Raw genomic sequence first — 16418 nt, forward strand, 5'->3', positions numbered from 1 at the left:
AATGCTGAGTTTAGTACCTTGAGATAATTAAAAGACAAAGAAAGGGATAACGACGCCTGATCATAATGGAAACGATCTTTGAGAAAGTTGAATAAGGCAATAATAGCCTTTCAAAAAGTACTTAATAAATTGGTTAATAAATCATTTTTTTATGATTGTGAATATTAAAGAACTGGTTAACTACTTTAGTTTCTGTTAAGACTCCAATTGGAGCTTTTAACATCAAATTACTTCATTACATAAAAACGCTTCATTAAAACAATGAAACAAGTCCACATACCTTATAACCACATCCTTCATATCACACAGCGACGATCCCCAGGAATTAAACAAATACTCCAACAAATCACTATTAAACAATTTAGGCCTATTCTCTTTCTTGTTTCCAAACCTCGTCTTACTTGGACTATTGGCTGTCTCCGCAGAGTACCCTCGAGAGGAAAGACTCAGAACTAGTTTGATAGGAGACAAGTGCACGTATTCAAAGAGTATATTCTTCTGTGCAGGTATCTGGCTCTTTATAGCAATCATTGGTAATGGCATATGGACCAACGCAAGATCTGCCCTCAACCTCACAGCTGGCTTTTCTTGAATTTTCCAATGGTTTAGAATATCGAAGACGTAGTTCACAAAACCACGGTCTAAATTCACACAGTACTCCTGAACTAAGATCTTCACGTATTTGTAGATATCCTGGTTTAGGCTTGGCCGGTGCTGCTTTAAAGCTACTACTTCTAAGCAAGGTTTAAGTCCTTTGCTTGTTCTCACGTCATTAGGTATAGGTGCTGGATATAAGACGCTAGGGAACACAGCTTCGTGCAACTGGTTATCAATCTGTAGCCTCTGGCATTTCAAGTGGCAATATGTATAAGTATCAGATTTCCGTAATTGCATCCAAACGCCAGGGTTGTAAGTCCTGCGTAGTTCCGAGAAGAATGGTTTCGTCATCTGCATTTTCTCCAAATCCAAATGGATGTATTCTTTTAACTGGCACTTCTTCTGTTCTGTTTGGTACTTTTCTTCGATCCAAGATGTTAGGTCGGGAGATAGTTGCTTCCATTTATGATTGACGTTGACTTCCCACCTAGGTAAAGAGTCAGTCATGCTAACATAGGCAAGTTCCTTTACACCAGTGTGAGTTGGCACACAAACAGACAGACTGACTCCTGACAGGGACATATAGACTTCGTAATTACTCCTCTCTGCGTTTATTCTCATCCTGTACTGGTACGCTACTCTTTCATCCTGTGCTAACGCGAAGACTCTCTGATAGCCATCCATGTAGGATATCCAGTAGACTATGACCTTATCCTTCCTCATCTTCTTAGTCTTGCTGTGGGCTTCGGGAAGGTCTGAGCTGTCGGAGTCGTCACTGCTTGAGGTGCAGGGTTCGGGAGACTTGGGAGTCAGTCTCTTGAGAGTCGAAGATAACTTGGATGTGACGCTGCTCGTTGCTACTAAGGTTGAGTGTTTCACTGAGTGGAAACTCACTTTTTCTTCGCCGTAGCTGTAACAAAATATTTTCATGATTATTCTTTGTTCTTTTAACAATCAAGTGATCAAAAAGATATATGCCATTCGCTTACCCATCCTGGTTAAAAGCTGCATCAAAACCTTTGCCCTTATTGTTATAAATATTCCACATCAGTCTTCGTTCCTTAGCGGGATCATCCCAGGTATAAAGCAAGGACTGATATGGACTCAGTAAGGCGACCTGGCCCGAGTCAGCCTGGTGTAGCTTCAAGAATAGATCATCGCATAGGTTGTCTATACGAACTGGCGAGTCCCCTATAGTGTATGGCTTGAAGGTGATGGTGAACGGACGGTCAGTTCCGCCAGTTACTTCCACGCAGATTGCCGTCTGAAAAGGTGTAATTTTCGTTATGTAGAGAATGCATCATTTTGAAAGGCAAGTGAATTATGTCTAACTGGAAGGCAGAAAGATCCAAATCATTGTAAAAAAAGAACAACTGATAGCTAGAAACATATAACACATTATTACATGTATAACAATTCGTGTCACATGGGCTTAGGCACAACAAATATTTACACAACCCAAATATATTACATGTAAATTAACGCATACCTACATAGTTTAACACCCTACTTCCCACAAAGATGAAAAATCGACCATGTAAACATTTCATATATCCGCATAATAATACAGTAATAAGTAACTAGTCAAGTAAACATGAAAGCAGTGACGTAACAGTTGCATCATTGGCAGCGGGCGCGGCAGGGCGCTCTAACTCAATTAGCACGACTTTCATCTCAACTTTTATAACACCCGCTCTCGGATATACTTTCCCTCAGTTTTCAGCAGACTACAGTGAAACAATGTTCAAAATAGTGCTTTTTATCACGTTTACTGTGCTGTGTGTGGTTAATACGCAAAGTGATGATGGATGCAATCATTCAAGATCGTACACAAGAGTCAAACGAGGGAAATATTATAATAGTCCTCCGTTAAGGTTCTACAATCGGCCGCCGTATACCATACCTATAAAAGGGCCGTTCTCCTACACACCACCTCCGTTTATGAAGGACGATGAACCCCCGTACCCCGGCAGCAGACCTTATAAGGTTAGTAAACCTCGACCTACTAACGATGGTTTAGCAGATGATGATATAAATAATCTAGTCAAACACTTATCTAAACAAGACTTGGATAAAATAATCGAATTTGCTTCGGGAAAGAACCAAGTTGCGGACTACGAACACAGTCGACCGTATAAAAGAGAAAACTCAAACAGAACTCCTTATACTAAGGAGTTTTATAGGGGAAACGACGATACTAAATATCGAGAAGAAAAACCTTATGAAACAGAGCTCAAGAAATATGTGAACTATGTGACTGAAGCAACTCCAATGAAGTATGCACCACAAACTGATAGCCCATACCCAAGCGATACAGAACCTAATCATGTGAGTTATTATGGACCGCAAAACGTCGAATATGACACACCCCCACCGGATTTCAGACCTCAAGATGACAGACCATTTAAAAGTTCTCCTTCTGACAATGGTCCACCAACTCAATACAAACCATTTTTTTCACAAGCTGAATCTAGTCAATTTAAAGTTTATGGACCACAGAACGGACTTGGAGCTAGCAACGAAGAAAGCCTCATCAATCAAAATATTGGAAACCCACAAGCACCACCGACTTATTCCGATACCAGTGATCCATCTCTTCACGAGATGACTGAGGAAGAAAAGCTACCTCCACCGATAAACATGAGAGAAATAGATTTTGATGTATCATACACAAATAATGTTCCCACCGTTGTCAAAGCTGATTCTTCTTCGTACCAAGTGGAGAGTTTTGGCGATCTCCCGCTGATGAACTATAACTCTAAGTTACATTCAGTCAGTTCGTATCACGTGCCACATTATACTGTAAGTACATCGATGTTTTAGGGGGTAAAAGTCAAAAATTCAAAATCAGTATTATTTTGAGTGTACCAGTACCATTTAACCCAATCCCCTATCCCCCAGTGCATAATTTCATCGACTTGATTTGCAGTTTTTATATAAAGTGTTTAGTTTACTTCCAAAACGGATAATACTTTCATACAAGAACACTGGCAAAATCGAGGGATCAATAACTTCATAATCTAACGAATTCCTATAATTGTTTCAGGTAACGCACACAAAATCCCAATCACTGCCATCACCGCCCGTTTCGACATCATTCTCATCATCGAGCTCCTATTCATCATCATCTCTTCTGAAGCCATCACCAGCTGCAGCCTCCGTGAAGGCTCCACCTGTAGAACCGGCCCCTCCACCTTCTGCTGCTAAAGAGCAAAGTGATGCCCACCTCAAAGCTACCAAGATATGGTCTCATAGGTCGAAAGGGGCAGCTTATACCTTGCATGATGATGGCACCCTGACTCCGGAGTGGCCGAGACCGAAGTACGGTTAATTGTAACATAATAGTGTATTGTTTTAAGTTGTAATTAAGTATAAATAATTTATTGTGTAATTGATTTTTTATTACAACCCATATTTTTATCCTGACCCAGTTTTACTTGATGTAAACTAGGGCTAACTAGAAGAAAGAAGAACTTTAGTGTTTTGGAGATGTATTAAACTTCAATAGGTTAAAGACAAAGTCCACTCACCCCTTTATCCATCCTCAACACTGTGAAATGATTCTTTGTGATAGGGAAGTGTTGAGACACGACCGTGGAGTCCCGGTACTTGCAATGCATCGACATTGAGTCAGTCTGAGGCCAGAACGGCGTACATTGCTGAGGTGCTAAGTCATTCCACAGGTCTGCTGCTTCATTCTCCTCCATGAAGCGAAGGTGACGCTTTGTGTCGTTGTAGACTAAGAAGTATGGGAGAAGTGTTACAATTTTCGTCAGCTGTGGGCATAACTCTGATAGGGTTACCTGTTGAAAAGAAAATGAGGTTAAACTACCTTCGTTACCTTCATAAATTGCTGTGCAAAAAGAAACATTGACTGGCGAAACGTGATATAAATTGAAACAAAATCAAAAGCACTCTATACTAGTGGTAACGGTATCTGATGAGAGGTACTTACGTTAAGAAGTAGCCGATAGTTGGTGCGACGTTCAGTATGGGGACACACTACAAGCCCAGGTGCGGCCGCAGCCAGACGAGCCGCTCGTGACCAGGCAGAGTGGTGCGCGCGCAGTCGTACCCGCGCCCCGCGTCGTCGTCCGCGCCCCGCCGGGCTCCATAGCAGTGGCTCCTCTGTCACCTCGTACCACGTGTCTGACTGCCCGCCCTGAGAACAGTCAAACCTTTATAAAATCTCCCCATCATGAAATCATTCTGATCCCTTCGAATGAGACCACATTTATCATTAATGCATATGTATATGGGAGTACCTACATAGGAGGAATATATGACCATATAGGGGGAGCAGATAAGAAAATACATAGAAGGAATACAAAAAGGATTAGGCAGTAGAAGTACAAAAGGAAGTACATAGGAGACGTACTTAAGGGTGTAGGTATATAGTAGTGTTATTGAAAATAAAAATGTTACCTTCATCTGCAGCGGCAGTCCCGTCTTATTGATAAACCAGTGCTGTGCATGTAGGAATACCTCCCAGCAGTCGTTCCTTTCTACGGTGACGCACACCTGCACCTGCTTATTGCCACCTTCCAGTTCACATTCACTGCTTAGAGTCACACTCTTTTCCGTTACATCTATAAGAGAAGATAATATTACAAAAACGCACCACTAAAATTGCTTGGAGTTGCAAAAAGGCAATGATCCCAACTAACCTGGTGACAAGGTAAAACTGCCAGTCCAAGGTAGACCCATGTATTGCATATTGATAGAGATCCTATGTGGCTGTGTGAGTGCGAGCGTGTACGTGTGTGCGCGCTCGCCGGCCTCAATGCGCATGTGCCAACCAGCGGCAGCACATGATACCTCCGTGGCATATGGCAGACGATTGTACATCGCGAGGGGAGGAACTACTCGTAATAAGTAGTTGGGGATAGACCGTGTCACCTTATGCGATTGGCATCCTAAAAAAACAAAAGAAAAATAAAGTCCCTATTTAAATAGCTCCATTCCGATTTCAAATGAAGTACTAACCTTCAACAGGTAATATTCTCATGGCGAATATCCTCTTGTCTTCTCCATCTTTGGCGGGGCATATCATGTCTCTTGGTGTCCCCACTTCGTTGGCTAACTCCATCCACCAAATGCCTTGCGTTGCTGTTTGGTAACTCCTATGAAAGGACAATATTGAGTTATGTTAATTTTGGTAGTTTGCGTTAGGGTCTTCATTTGTCCTCGTCAACAGTTCTAGATTAAGTTTAAATAGGTTAAAATCATCTGATATACTTACTCGAAGTTAGAAGGCAGCAAGAACAACTTGCAATGATAAGCAATATACAGTGGTATGTTGTAAGTCTCCTGTGGTGCAATGACAGCAAGCCTCATCTTGTCATCGAAGGGGTTTGTTAGTGATCCGATTAGTTCTGCTCCTATTGCTTGCAGGTCTGTCTTCTTGTAGAACAGCTCAAGTGCGTAGGATGTTTCGTTGCGAATCTGGAGAAAATAAATGAAAAAATTGTTTTCTCTGCTTGAAATACTTCTGCAGTCTAAAATTAAGTTTTCAGATTATATACATTTTTTGTTACATATTCTGGATATTTTTTCCTATCTATCAAAGTTTTTTACGTTCAGTAGTGGACGGCAGTTATATGATGCTTATGATGAAAATTTATTTTGTACCTGTAGTGGTGACCTAACAATAATCTTCTTGTTGTTATATTTGGATGTCCTCTCGACTGCGATGTAGTACCGCGTTGCGTTCTTACTAGGGTGTAGCACGTGGAGCTTCGATACACTGCGTTGAGGGCACAGGATCTAAAGGGAAATGAGAATAGCTATGTAGTGAGAGTTATGTGATTTTTAATAATCAAATAAATTACTTGACCGCCACGGTGTGTTTAGTCTTAATTAAGACCGTAAATCAGTGTGCTTGGTATTAATGTGGTATCATTTAAGGCAATACTAAACGATTATTGTTGTTGTGTTTTTGACGACTCACAGTAAGATGGTCGAGATCATGCAACCGCACGGTGAGCGTGAGGTCAGTGAGACGCGTGCGCAGCGCGGGGGGCGGCGGCGGCGGCGCCGGCGACCACGCACAGGCGGCCGGCCCTGTTACTGCGCCACCAGGGAAACCGCCTTCGAAACTAGTACAAAACAAAGGACTTATAAAGTGTAGAAGGTATCTTCCCATTCTTATTCACATAACTTTTGCCGTTAGATTTAAATAATGCGTTTGATTTCTGGTGTAGATGTAATTTCAAGGAAATCATTTGAATATAATAAAAGCTATTAGATAATTAAACATATTTGGAAACGAGTATGATGCTACTGTTGCTTCAAATACAAATTATATGATACAAGATAATAACTAAAGATTAAGGAATGATTCTTACCAGTCCCACTCATCGCTGACATCAGACATCAATGGTTTTGGTTTCGTTATTGGTTCATCCAGAAGCTCAGCTGACGATGTATCGCAACCTTCATAAAAGATTTAAACAGTATTAACAACACGGAAAGACCAAACAGAAAGTATAAGATCAGATAAGATCAGAATTTTGAGGACCCTACCTGGTGTACTAGGCCTGCTAGTATCCACATCATAATCAGCTATTGCTATAATTCTTTCGTTGCCTGCTAAATCTGTTTCCGCCTTAGTCTTTAAATGAACCGTAGATCCAGGGCCTGCAATAACAGCACATTCATTTATTATAAAATCAGCAGTTACATGCTCAGTTACTTAAAATTTTGTTAAAATTAACTTACCAATATCATTTACCAGTAACAGACCACTCTCTCCCGTAACAATAGCAGTAACGACAGCAGTTCTATCAGTACAAGCAGCAGCTAGATCGAGTAATGCTCTCGCCCCAGCAGGAGTCACGGTAATGTTGAGCATATCTCTCGCTTCTACTGCTATGTAAGTGCAGGATTTGTCTATGTAGCTCTCTGTTTCAAGACCTGAGTCTACGCTATCTTCACGGACTACAGGATCCTTGAAACAATGAAGTTGGTTATTTAATTACCCTGTTTTCTGACTTTCGGATACAAAAGTATTTATTTCATACGGACCTATTAGAAGTTTTTACAATACATCATCAAACCTAGGTCTACTTTGTAAATGTTTATTTGCTTACCTGTAAAGTCACAGTCTTATGTTCCGTTTCTTTCTTGCCCTTGGCTTCTCCGTCTGTGAATGTGACTGCTTTTTCATTCTCTTCGTGGTCGCTGCCCACTTCAACTTCGCTATGTTCTGGTGCTGAAGAATCTTCATCATTGCTCATCTCTTCGGCACTTGAGTCACTGAATAATAAGATATTCAAATGAATTGATATCTCATGATGTTGGCCGACTTTTTTAAAATACATATTGACGTGTGTCAATAAAACTTACTCGGTAAACAGATGTCCAATAGCAGTGGCCAGTTTATCCATAAGTCCATTTTCATTCTCCGAATCTGATTCATCAGCATCCAACAAACCTAAGAAGGACATATGTCCAGCACTGAAGTCCACATTATAATGCTTACTCTCTCTACCATTGGGGTTCCTTATGAAAGTCATTTCGTTGTCAGTATCACATTCATCTGCTGAAGTTTCAGATTCAAAGCCGTTTCTTTTCTTTGGTCGTTTTGATTGGTCTGAAGCGATTGAGGAGTCGGCTTCTGTTTCTTGTTGACTTGAAGTGTCCAGGCGGGAGGACATTGGATAAGCTTTGGCCTGTATACATATGTAAAGTATACAGTTTGAGTGATTATATTAACTATTATTAAAAGAATACTTGTAGTCATGATTAGGCATCAATCAAAGCTTAGGGCTATTCATCAAAATAAAAATACTAACCTGAAATAGTGTAGCAGTAATCTCCCAGGGTCGGTAAACATTTTCGTTCTGAACGACTGGCTCTATGAGGGGCTCCCAAGCATCCACCTTTTCATTGTAACAAGACGCTATGAGGCTTAGAGAAGCAGTGCCATGTAGTTGCTGCGACCAATCGTGTAGGGACACTTCTGCTTTCATCTAGCACATAAAAATGGGGTAGATTATCATCATACAAAACCATTATTTTTTAAATATTAATAAGGCCAGATTTAATTGTGAAAATACCTTCATCATCAATACCGGTACCCTGATTGTCTGCTCCATCTCAAACATGATCCTCACACATGGTACAGTCATTATAAACGTCTCCGTTGGCCTCACAATGGGGTACTTTGGCTGCGAGTACACATCCTCAGGGTTTAACACTACGTAAGGAGTCAGCTTCTTCGGAGACCAGAGATCTTCATCTTGCTTCTCAGATTTAGGGTTATATGTGGCGAAGTTAAATGGTTCTTTTTCTTCAGGGATGGTTAGTTCTGATGTTATTTCCTCGATAATATCTAAAAATGTTATTTTATAAGTAACGCTTCTACGAAGATCAGAAAAAAACTAATGTTTAGTAAATTTAGTAACTCACCCATTACAGTATGAACTGTAGTCGCAGCAATATGCACTTCAATTTCCGAAACTGACATTTTCACTCTAATTCCTTCCTCTAAATTCTTAAAAGCCTTTGAAAATTCCACATCACACGGCTTCAAAACCAACTGAGGTGGTAGATTTTTCAACTTTGACTGTAATTTGGACATTATTTGCAATCCAGCTAGGGATACTACGAAGGATTCGCTATTGGAGTGACTTGAGTAATCAATGAGGAGTTCTGTGCGAAGCAAGAGAGCGTGACCTTCAGTCTTTGTGAGGTCAGTGAAGAACATAATCTCTGGTTGTCTGAATTGTATCGATATTGATAAGCCTGGTTGGTCTTCTGATACTGATGTAGCTGGAAGAAGTGACATTCAAGTTTATAGTGATAGATCAAAAAATAAATTAGAACATTATGAGATATATAAAGAGACGAAATGTCTCTTTATATATTTACATATATTTCTCTTTGCAATGTCTTATATTTTTCTTACCTGTAGAATAATATCCGCTAGTAGAATCACTTGAGCTAGGTAGCCTAGCAGCACGGTTATTGTTCCCAGTTTTTGATGGATGCATATCACCAACATATCCGTGGTTTACAACACCACCTTCCATAGTTTTCTCACCTGTTGAAAGTATAAATAAACAGAATTGCAAAGGGACTGCGGAGAGCCTAAATCTTATGACAATGGAATTAGATAACAAAAATGTTTTTCAATTTAATTAAACTTACCAGGCATAGCATCCAATAAAGTTCTAGCCAGTTGCAGCAAGAATGGCAAGGCCAAGTTGAACCTAGTCCTATCTACTCTGACATCAGCATGTCTGGCCTTCGCCCCCGTGACCCTGAGGCTGGCGTCGATGAGAGGAGGCCGACGGACCTGAATGCACGCGTCTTCTGCATCTGCACTTGTACCACCTTGAGATTGGAATATCCTAAGAAAAAAAAGAATAAGAGAATGGTTTATGTTGCAAAACAGAAGAAATATTGCTATTGGAAAATGACACAGAAATAAGGAGCGAACTAAATTGTCAACTTCTTTAAATGGAATTCGTGAAATTTTAATGTAATGGAAAGTAGGTTATTGAAAATGTCTAATTCCAATGTATAAACAACCCCTTCAACTTATGTCAATTATAAGATTCCATTACTCACCTCTTAATAACAATACCAGGATCTGGTCTAATATCTTCAACGAGCAAGCTCTGCAGACTAGCCTTAACTTCAATGCTGCTATCGGAGCTGTACTCCATTTGCAGCATCGCTTCACCAGCGGTCAATTTTGCTAGACCATGATTTAAGTCTCTTACTGGAGAACTTAGTACCTCATCCATGTCTGAGAATAGTTTTAGCTCTATTCCCTCTAAGATAAATCTGAAAGTAATAACATGAGTTTATACATAATTGGAAGTTGTTAAATACTAAGAAGCATTAAGCGATATAAAATTACGAAGACATTGTTTTATACCTTACAATTGCTTCTTTTCTTATTGGTTCTCCTTGAGCAAAGAAAGCTTGTAGCTTCTTCACTGATGAGTCTGAAGGCGCACTGTCTACGGGAGAACTAGGAACTATGCTACCTGCAAAAGAAATTATATCATCAGTATATATATATGAAAATCAGTTTTTATTCCTAACAACCTAAGATTTATTAAAACCTACAAGAAGCAGATTATACAGATTTATGTAAAATTCCAAGACAGATGAAATCAGGTGGATTTGAGATAACCCTACCATATTTGATACCATACTACGATACATGAAGAAAAGTTCATTATGTTTTATTGCATAGCAATTATGGTGAATAACTCCTTATTCGGCTGCTAAAGTGTCTCTGCAAATAAGTTCAACTTACCTATATAATGTCCCTCGCTCAAGTTATCAGTCCAGACAGCGAGCATAGTAGCCAGGTCCTTCTGTCCCACGTTGAGCAGTACAGTGTCTATCGCCACATCAGCTTCGCAGGCGAGGAGTTCACGGTACAGGTTGATGCTGACCAGCTGCTGATAGGAGACTGCTCGCTTCATGTCGCAGCGGACTGATACTGGTTCTAGGATTGGCTCCTGAGGAAAAATTGTCAAGTAAAGTTTATGTAGGTTATGATTTGCTGGTGATGTTGACCACTTTATCATCATAGTCAAGCGTTTGATTGCTTTCACAATTATAATTTTGTAGGATTAGTTGGTGAATTTGGTTGGTTGATACAGATTTTTGTTTTTTTATTTAAACTTACTTTTGGATTGACAATACAAGTTATTTTAGGATCGTCAAAATAGAAGTTAGAGTAAGTTACTTAAGTGTCTAGTAGGTGTGCCACAGGGTAACATTCTAGGTATTTATGTATCTTTTTAACAATCAAATATGAGTAAAAAGTGTTGTAGAAAGTAGTAGAATATAAATACATGCATGACAAACCTGAACTTCCAATGTGCCAGCTAACGTCATGACTGCTCTAGAGAATGTGATATTAACAAGTTTGATCAGTATGTTATCTATGATCGCCTGTTGCACGGGACTGGCAGATTCTTGACCAGTGTTCAGTTGTTTGAAGAAATTCTCTATCAAAAGATCACCTGAAAGAAAAGAGGAGGATATTAACAGAAATATAAAACTAATACAGTGGATCTTGAAGAACTTTGTATGATGTAATAGATAATTACCCATATTCAGCACTAGAAGATTTGGTGATGATGGTTTTTGGGGCAGAAGCAATACGGGAGCATGTATCTGAAAAACATATGATAATAAAGAAATTATAAAGAAACGTTTTGGAATTAAGTTACGGCAGCTAAAGGTGATTGGAATAGCGTAGAAATCGTTACTTATTATTATTTGTATTAGGCACCAAAAGCCCGCATATTACATTTAGGTAAGTAGTTGTATTTTTTCGATGCAAATATAGACTAGGTTTATAATAAAATGTAAATAAAGGGTTACGTATAATACCTCAATGGCCAGGTTGAGCCGCGTGCTGGCGGCGCGTGCGGCGTGCGCGCGCTGTGCGGCGGCGCGCTCGGCCGCCTGCGCTGCTTCCGCTGCTAGCGCGGTTGGTACCAGCGGCTCTAGCAGTTGCTGCACAAAACAACATATTATATTTCAAAGACTTAAACCACCTGTGTCCCGACATTATTTATTATTTATGCCAGGCCTAGTTTTGTAAAAAGCAAGATTAGGTTGCACATTACTGTCATTCAGACTGCAGTAAAAGTGATTATAAATTCTTGTTGGACCAACAACCTAGTGTAGATGTCTACTACTGTTATCAAGAGCTGACAATTACAATTTATGGAACAGTGCGACGCATACTTTTTTCATGTAGGTAGGTAATTTTATTTATCAACACGGAAGAAAATATAAGACAATAAGTAAATAACATTCTATGCAAATCAATTTAAGCACTGTACATAATTATTACTGTCATAAAATACCAAAATATGAATAAACATAAATATACCGACCTGCAAATGATGCATAACGCAGCAGAACATGACGACATGCAGCCTCCCCACATACACGCGCAGCTCTCCATGCGCTTTGACGCCGGAGCTTGGTGCGGCGCCCGCGCCGTATACTCGCGCAGCTGCACGGACGTACTTTATTTCCAGGACTTTGTCTTCGTCTGGCCATACCAGCTGAAAAAATACAACTTTCATTGGGTGATATGAAACTATTGGGAGAAGGCAACCATTAAATTGATGATAGTTTTCATCTTAAGGAGTCAATGGCAATCTAATTAAAATAATGGAAGCCGAGATCTCACCATAATTACGGCATCATCGGTTGTGGAATATAGATCTGTGATAGAGACATTGGGCAACACAGAAGGTACAATACATGATACTGACATAACAGTGAAAAGAAGTCCGAAATAAGGTGTTTGACCCTAACCATCATAAGCAGCATAGTAATATTTCACGGACCTTAGGATAAAGAGTAGCCTCAGCAAGATCATCAACATGCAGAGAACTGAGATACAGCTTGAAGATCATGCGATCGTTAGCTCTGAACACGCAGTCACTCTCCAGCGAGCCTAGCCGCAGCTCCAGCACAGAGCTCTCCAAGTGACAGAGACGCATTGATACTGACGTCGCTCTGAAAAACAGCACAGTAGATTTAAATATGCAGGTATGTGCGATGAAAAGACAAAGATTGAAAAAAACATGAAGAAGTAGAAAAAGATATAGAGAGTACAAACATAGTAGAGAATTTAGTCGATAAGATATTGGGCTCAAGAGGGAGGAATTTATTATTTTCCAATTCATTTCTTGATGCATAGCTGGCTTGATTTTGTGATCTGAGTCAAAAACCATTACGCAAAATATTCTTACCTGACAGAATAACTGAATTTTGTAGCCCCTGGTGGCACAGGTGGGTCGGCTTCGGGCTGCATCAGATAGTCCCATAGAGACTTGGACTTTGGTAAGACCACAGTCTTTAGATTTATTGCATGTCGGTTTTGAATTCTAGAAACAAAATAAAACTTGTGAATGAACAATCCAAAGTTGGAAAAGATGTCTTGGATTGAAAGGTACGTATATGAACTCACTTTTCTAAAATGTACTGTAGATACTTGAGCAGCGTCGGCAATGCATCTGCATGAAGCAACAACGCTAGGTGACCCACATCTGCTACTAATGCCTGTTCTACACTGTGGAAGTGTGACCGGAATTCTGGGCAATCTGCTCGAACCTACGGAAAAAAGGACATTAAACAAGTGGAAATATATCAGACATAATAACGTAGGTATAATAACTACCATAGTTATCTGACTATTCACACAAGTGACTCCAGAATGATACCAAACGACTCCATAAGGTTGCATACTTATAACATCATCAGAGAATAAGAAATATTTGTAAATACATCTTGTTTAAAATTCTAAGTAAATTTAAGAATTGACCATACCTTTCGATACAACAGATTAAACAGCTCCCCAGAACTGGTGATCAGCTCCAAGTACTGTCCAGTGCTGCTGTGATGCTGTTTGTCCGTCAGCAGCACTTGACTGACGGATAGCTGGACGGCAGGACCGTACTCCATGAGGGCCACGTCCAGACATACCTTCGTGACGCTGAGCATCACGTAAGGCTTCTCCGTTTGGTCGGAGGAGCGGGATAGGTTTATTACGATTTCACCTACGAGAAAACAGCTTATAAATTAGATGGTGAAAGAAATAAGTGAAACGAAGTGATGTTAATAACTGTGCCTCCCATCCTATTCAAGATCATCCATATGAATACATTAAATTACTAAAAATATCATTATTATCATCAGGCAGATAATGTTATAAAGAGAACAGATTTATCAGTGTACTTCTCTACAAATGATTATTGAAACACAAATTTTAGCATTGTACCATTACTGCTTTACTTACCGACAATAAACCTCAGCAGGGTATTAATATTATTGCTGGGTGACACGTTGTCATCGAAACCAGGCAGATCAACGGTACGAGCGAACACCTCAGCGTCTTCATCACTTTGCTCCGATGTGGCAGAAGCTTGCTGTGCTGCTTGCAGGCCCAGGCGAGCAATAGATACGTCACAGGTTGTTTCTGCTGCCCTGAACACAAAATTACACTCATCAGCACCAGAAAATGTAGTTTGAATTAGTTTAGTGTGACATGCTCTGACCCTACGCATCCATATGTCCAATACATGTTTAACTGCTATTTAGCATTCTGATTTTCAATCTACTTACAGCACGAAGATCTATGATCACGACAATACCATGGGCTACGTTCGATCAGAGGATCCACACACAAAATCATGTTTGCTGATACTAAACAGGTAGTTTCCTGATAAAGTTTGACGAAAATCTTACTCACTTGTTCCTACTCAAATAAGCTGCCACAATCTTCTGCCTGAGATTCATGAGATCCTTATACTCTGGATCAGCAGTAACCCTGTCTGCACTCAACATCTCTGCCAGTTCAGGTTCCTCTACTTCTTCACTGTAATCTCCAGAGTCCATGAAGGATACTGGGACCGTGTTGGGTACTGGTATTGGCAGGTTGTCGCAGAAGTCCAGGAGAAGGCCGATGATGCGATCTGATAGGTTCAGCTTGATGCTCGAGAGTGAGATGTTGAGTTTGTACCTGGAGATAGAAATATTGAATAAAGAGGCAATTGTTACATTGGTCAATCCATGATCAAAGGTGATGAAGAAGTTGGAAGTACAAGTTGCCTAGTGATATATCAAGCTATTGGAGACATTGATGCCTAAAACAAAATTAAGGACATTAATCATCGCAGGAGAGAGATCTTACTTGGGTAGCAGTTTGTAGTCTTTCTTGATGCTGTTGGAAAACACCACTTGCATCTTGATCTTGGGCACTAGGTGCAGCTCTGAGTCCGCATGACGACGGCTCTCTCGCCACGAGTCTGTCCACTCGCTGAACAAGATCTGACAAGAACACAACAAGTTATAAATAGCTGCTTCATTATATTCATGGACATGAAGTTTGGTAGTAGTTCAATAATAGCGTGGTTACCTGACAAGAACATTCAGCATGAAGTCTATCATACAATCGTTCCTCTAACTCCATGCATGTGGCGTCTTCAAGCGTCAGGTTAGACGGCTGTAGATCTGACTTCACTATGATACGGCTTATATCGAAGATCATCACTCGCCCGGACCTGGTATTAAACAAACATTCTTGAAATTCAGCTACTTGCATTTTAATTTGAACAATAACTTTTACCATGACTTTGTCAGGTTTACTATTTGCATTACGATATCCTTAGATTCACGTCCACTTAACTTAACTAACTTAACACAATGTCTAAAGTCTAAAGACGTTAATCAACTACTTGTTTTATACGCTACTTACTTATGCACACATCCATGCTCCGGCACAACAACACAAGGTCCCTTAACATCCACATTCAGATGGAACACCTTCCTCCTGCTGACAGCATACGCCAGCACAGACTTGCTGACAGCACCAGCCCTCAGCACCGCGTCTGACACTTCTACCGACAACTCTTCGGCAGTCATCGAGTGGGTTTGGAAGAAGTTTATCAGCTCCGTGAATGAATGCTGATGAAATTGGAGAGAATGTTATGAGTAGGTATCATGGAAAATAATTACAGAAGTTTTTGGATAAAAGAAACCACCAGAGGTTAGCCTTAGCGTGTGTGTTATATAAAGTTTACCGATTTTATGATTGGTTTCGAATACCTCAACATAAACCAATTCCACAGGTTCCATGAGACAGCAAAGTCCATAGTCAGCTTCGTTGCTGCAAGGGTTCTTCTCCAAGTCAACCGCCAACAAGTTGGAGCTGGTGACTCCTGTGCCTCTCTCAGGAGTCAGGAGCGGTACCAGGTCTCCATCCGAGGTTACTCCTTCCACCACTATGCTTTCTGCTCGAGCTGATAGCTGTTAAACAATCATGT

The 16418-nt window shown here is 40.2% G+C and overlaps 2 protein-coding genes across 4 annotated transcripts in view; one reads left to right on the top strand and one right to left on the bottom strand.

Annotated features, from left to right (window-relative positions):
- The window catches only part of LOC135117040 (intermembrane lipid transfer protein VPS13A-like), a 35344-nt gene that overhangs the window by 5580 nt on the left and 13346 nt on the right, over positions 1–16418 (bottom strand). For all 3 annotated transcript variants that reach the window (XM_064035383.1, XM_064035384.1, XM_064035382.1), the window contains exons 9-45: positions 16201–16401; positions 15851–16059; positions 15512–15656; positions 15287–15423; positions 14846–15115; positions 14393–14580; positions 13924–14153; positions 13565–13707; positions 13347–13481; positions 12939–13110; positions 12477–12650; positions 11965–12090; positions 11679–11745; positions 11434–11591; positions 10874–11081; positions 10487–10598; positions 10174–10392; positions 9751–9953; positions 9509–9643; positions 9010–9372; positions 8658–8932; positions 8394–8570; positions 7945–8270; positions 7689–7854; positions 7318–7546; positions 7123–7236; positions 6945–7032; positions 6548–6695; positions 6229–6363; positions 5840–6042; positions 5584–5720; positions 5265–5513; positions 5023–5186; positions 4553–4759; positions 4128–4400; positions 1587–1861; positions 281–1507 (exon numbers count right to left, since the gene is read on the bottom strand). In XM_064035383.1, coding sequence (XP_063891453.1) covers positions 281–1507; positions 1587–1861; positions 4128–4400; positions 4553–4759; positions 5023–5186; positions 5265–5513; positions 5584–5720; positions 5840–6042; positions 6229–6363; positions 6548–6695; positions 6945–7032; positions 7123–7236; positions 7318–7546; positions 7689–7854; positions 7945–8270; positions 8394–8570; positions 8658–8932; positions 9010–9372; positions 9509–9643; positions 9751–9953; positions 10174–10392; positions 10487–10598; positions 10874–11081; positions 11434–11591; positions 11679–11745; positions 11965–12090; positions 12477–12650; positions 12939–13110; positions 13347–13481; positions 13565–13707; positions 13924–14153; positions 14393–14580; positions 14846–15115; positions 15287–15423; positions 15512–15656; positions 15851–16059; positions 16201–16401 — 7988 coding nt within the window. The remainder of the gene's footprint in view (positions 1–280; positions 1508–1586; positions 1862–4127; positions 4401–4552; positions 4760–5022; positions 5187–5264; positions 5514–5583; positions 5721–5839; positions 6043–6228; positions 6364–6547; positions 6696–6944; positions 7033–7122; positions 7237–7317; positions 7547–7688; positions 7855–7944; positions 8271–8393; positions 8571–8657; positions 8933–9009; positions 9373–9508; positions 9644–9750; positions 9954–10173; positions 10393–10486; positions 10599–10873; positions 11082–11433; positions 11592–11678; positions 11746–11964; positions 12091–12476; positions 12651–12938; positions 13111–13346; positions 13482–13564; positions 13708–13923; positions 14154–14392; positions 14581–14845; positions 15116–15286; positions 15424–15511; positions 15657–15850; positions 16060–16200; positions 16402–16418) is intronic.
- Positions 1879–3928, top strand: LOC135117136 (rho GTPase-activating protein gacJ-like). The gene is made up of 2 exons (XM_064035603.1): positions 1879–3399; positions 3644–3928. The coding sequence occupies exons 1-2, from the start codon at positions 2338–2340 to the stop codon at positions 3926–3928; spliced, it is 1347 nt and encodes a 448-aa protein (XP_063891673.1). The 5' UTR covers positions 1879–2337.

The sequence above is a fragment of the Helicoverpa armigera genome, chromosome 7 (genome assembly GCF_030705265.1).
Source record: "Helicoverpa armigera isolate CAAS_96S chromosome 7, ASM3070526v1, whole genome shotgun sequence".
Classification (NCBI taxonomy): Eukaryota; Metazoa; Arthropoda; class Insecta; order Lepidoptera; family Noctuidae; genus Helicoverpa; species Helicoverpa armigera.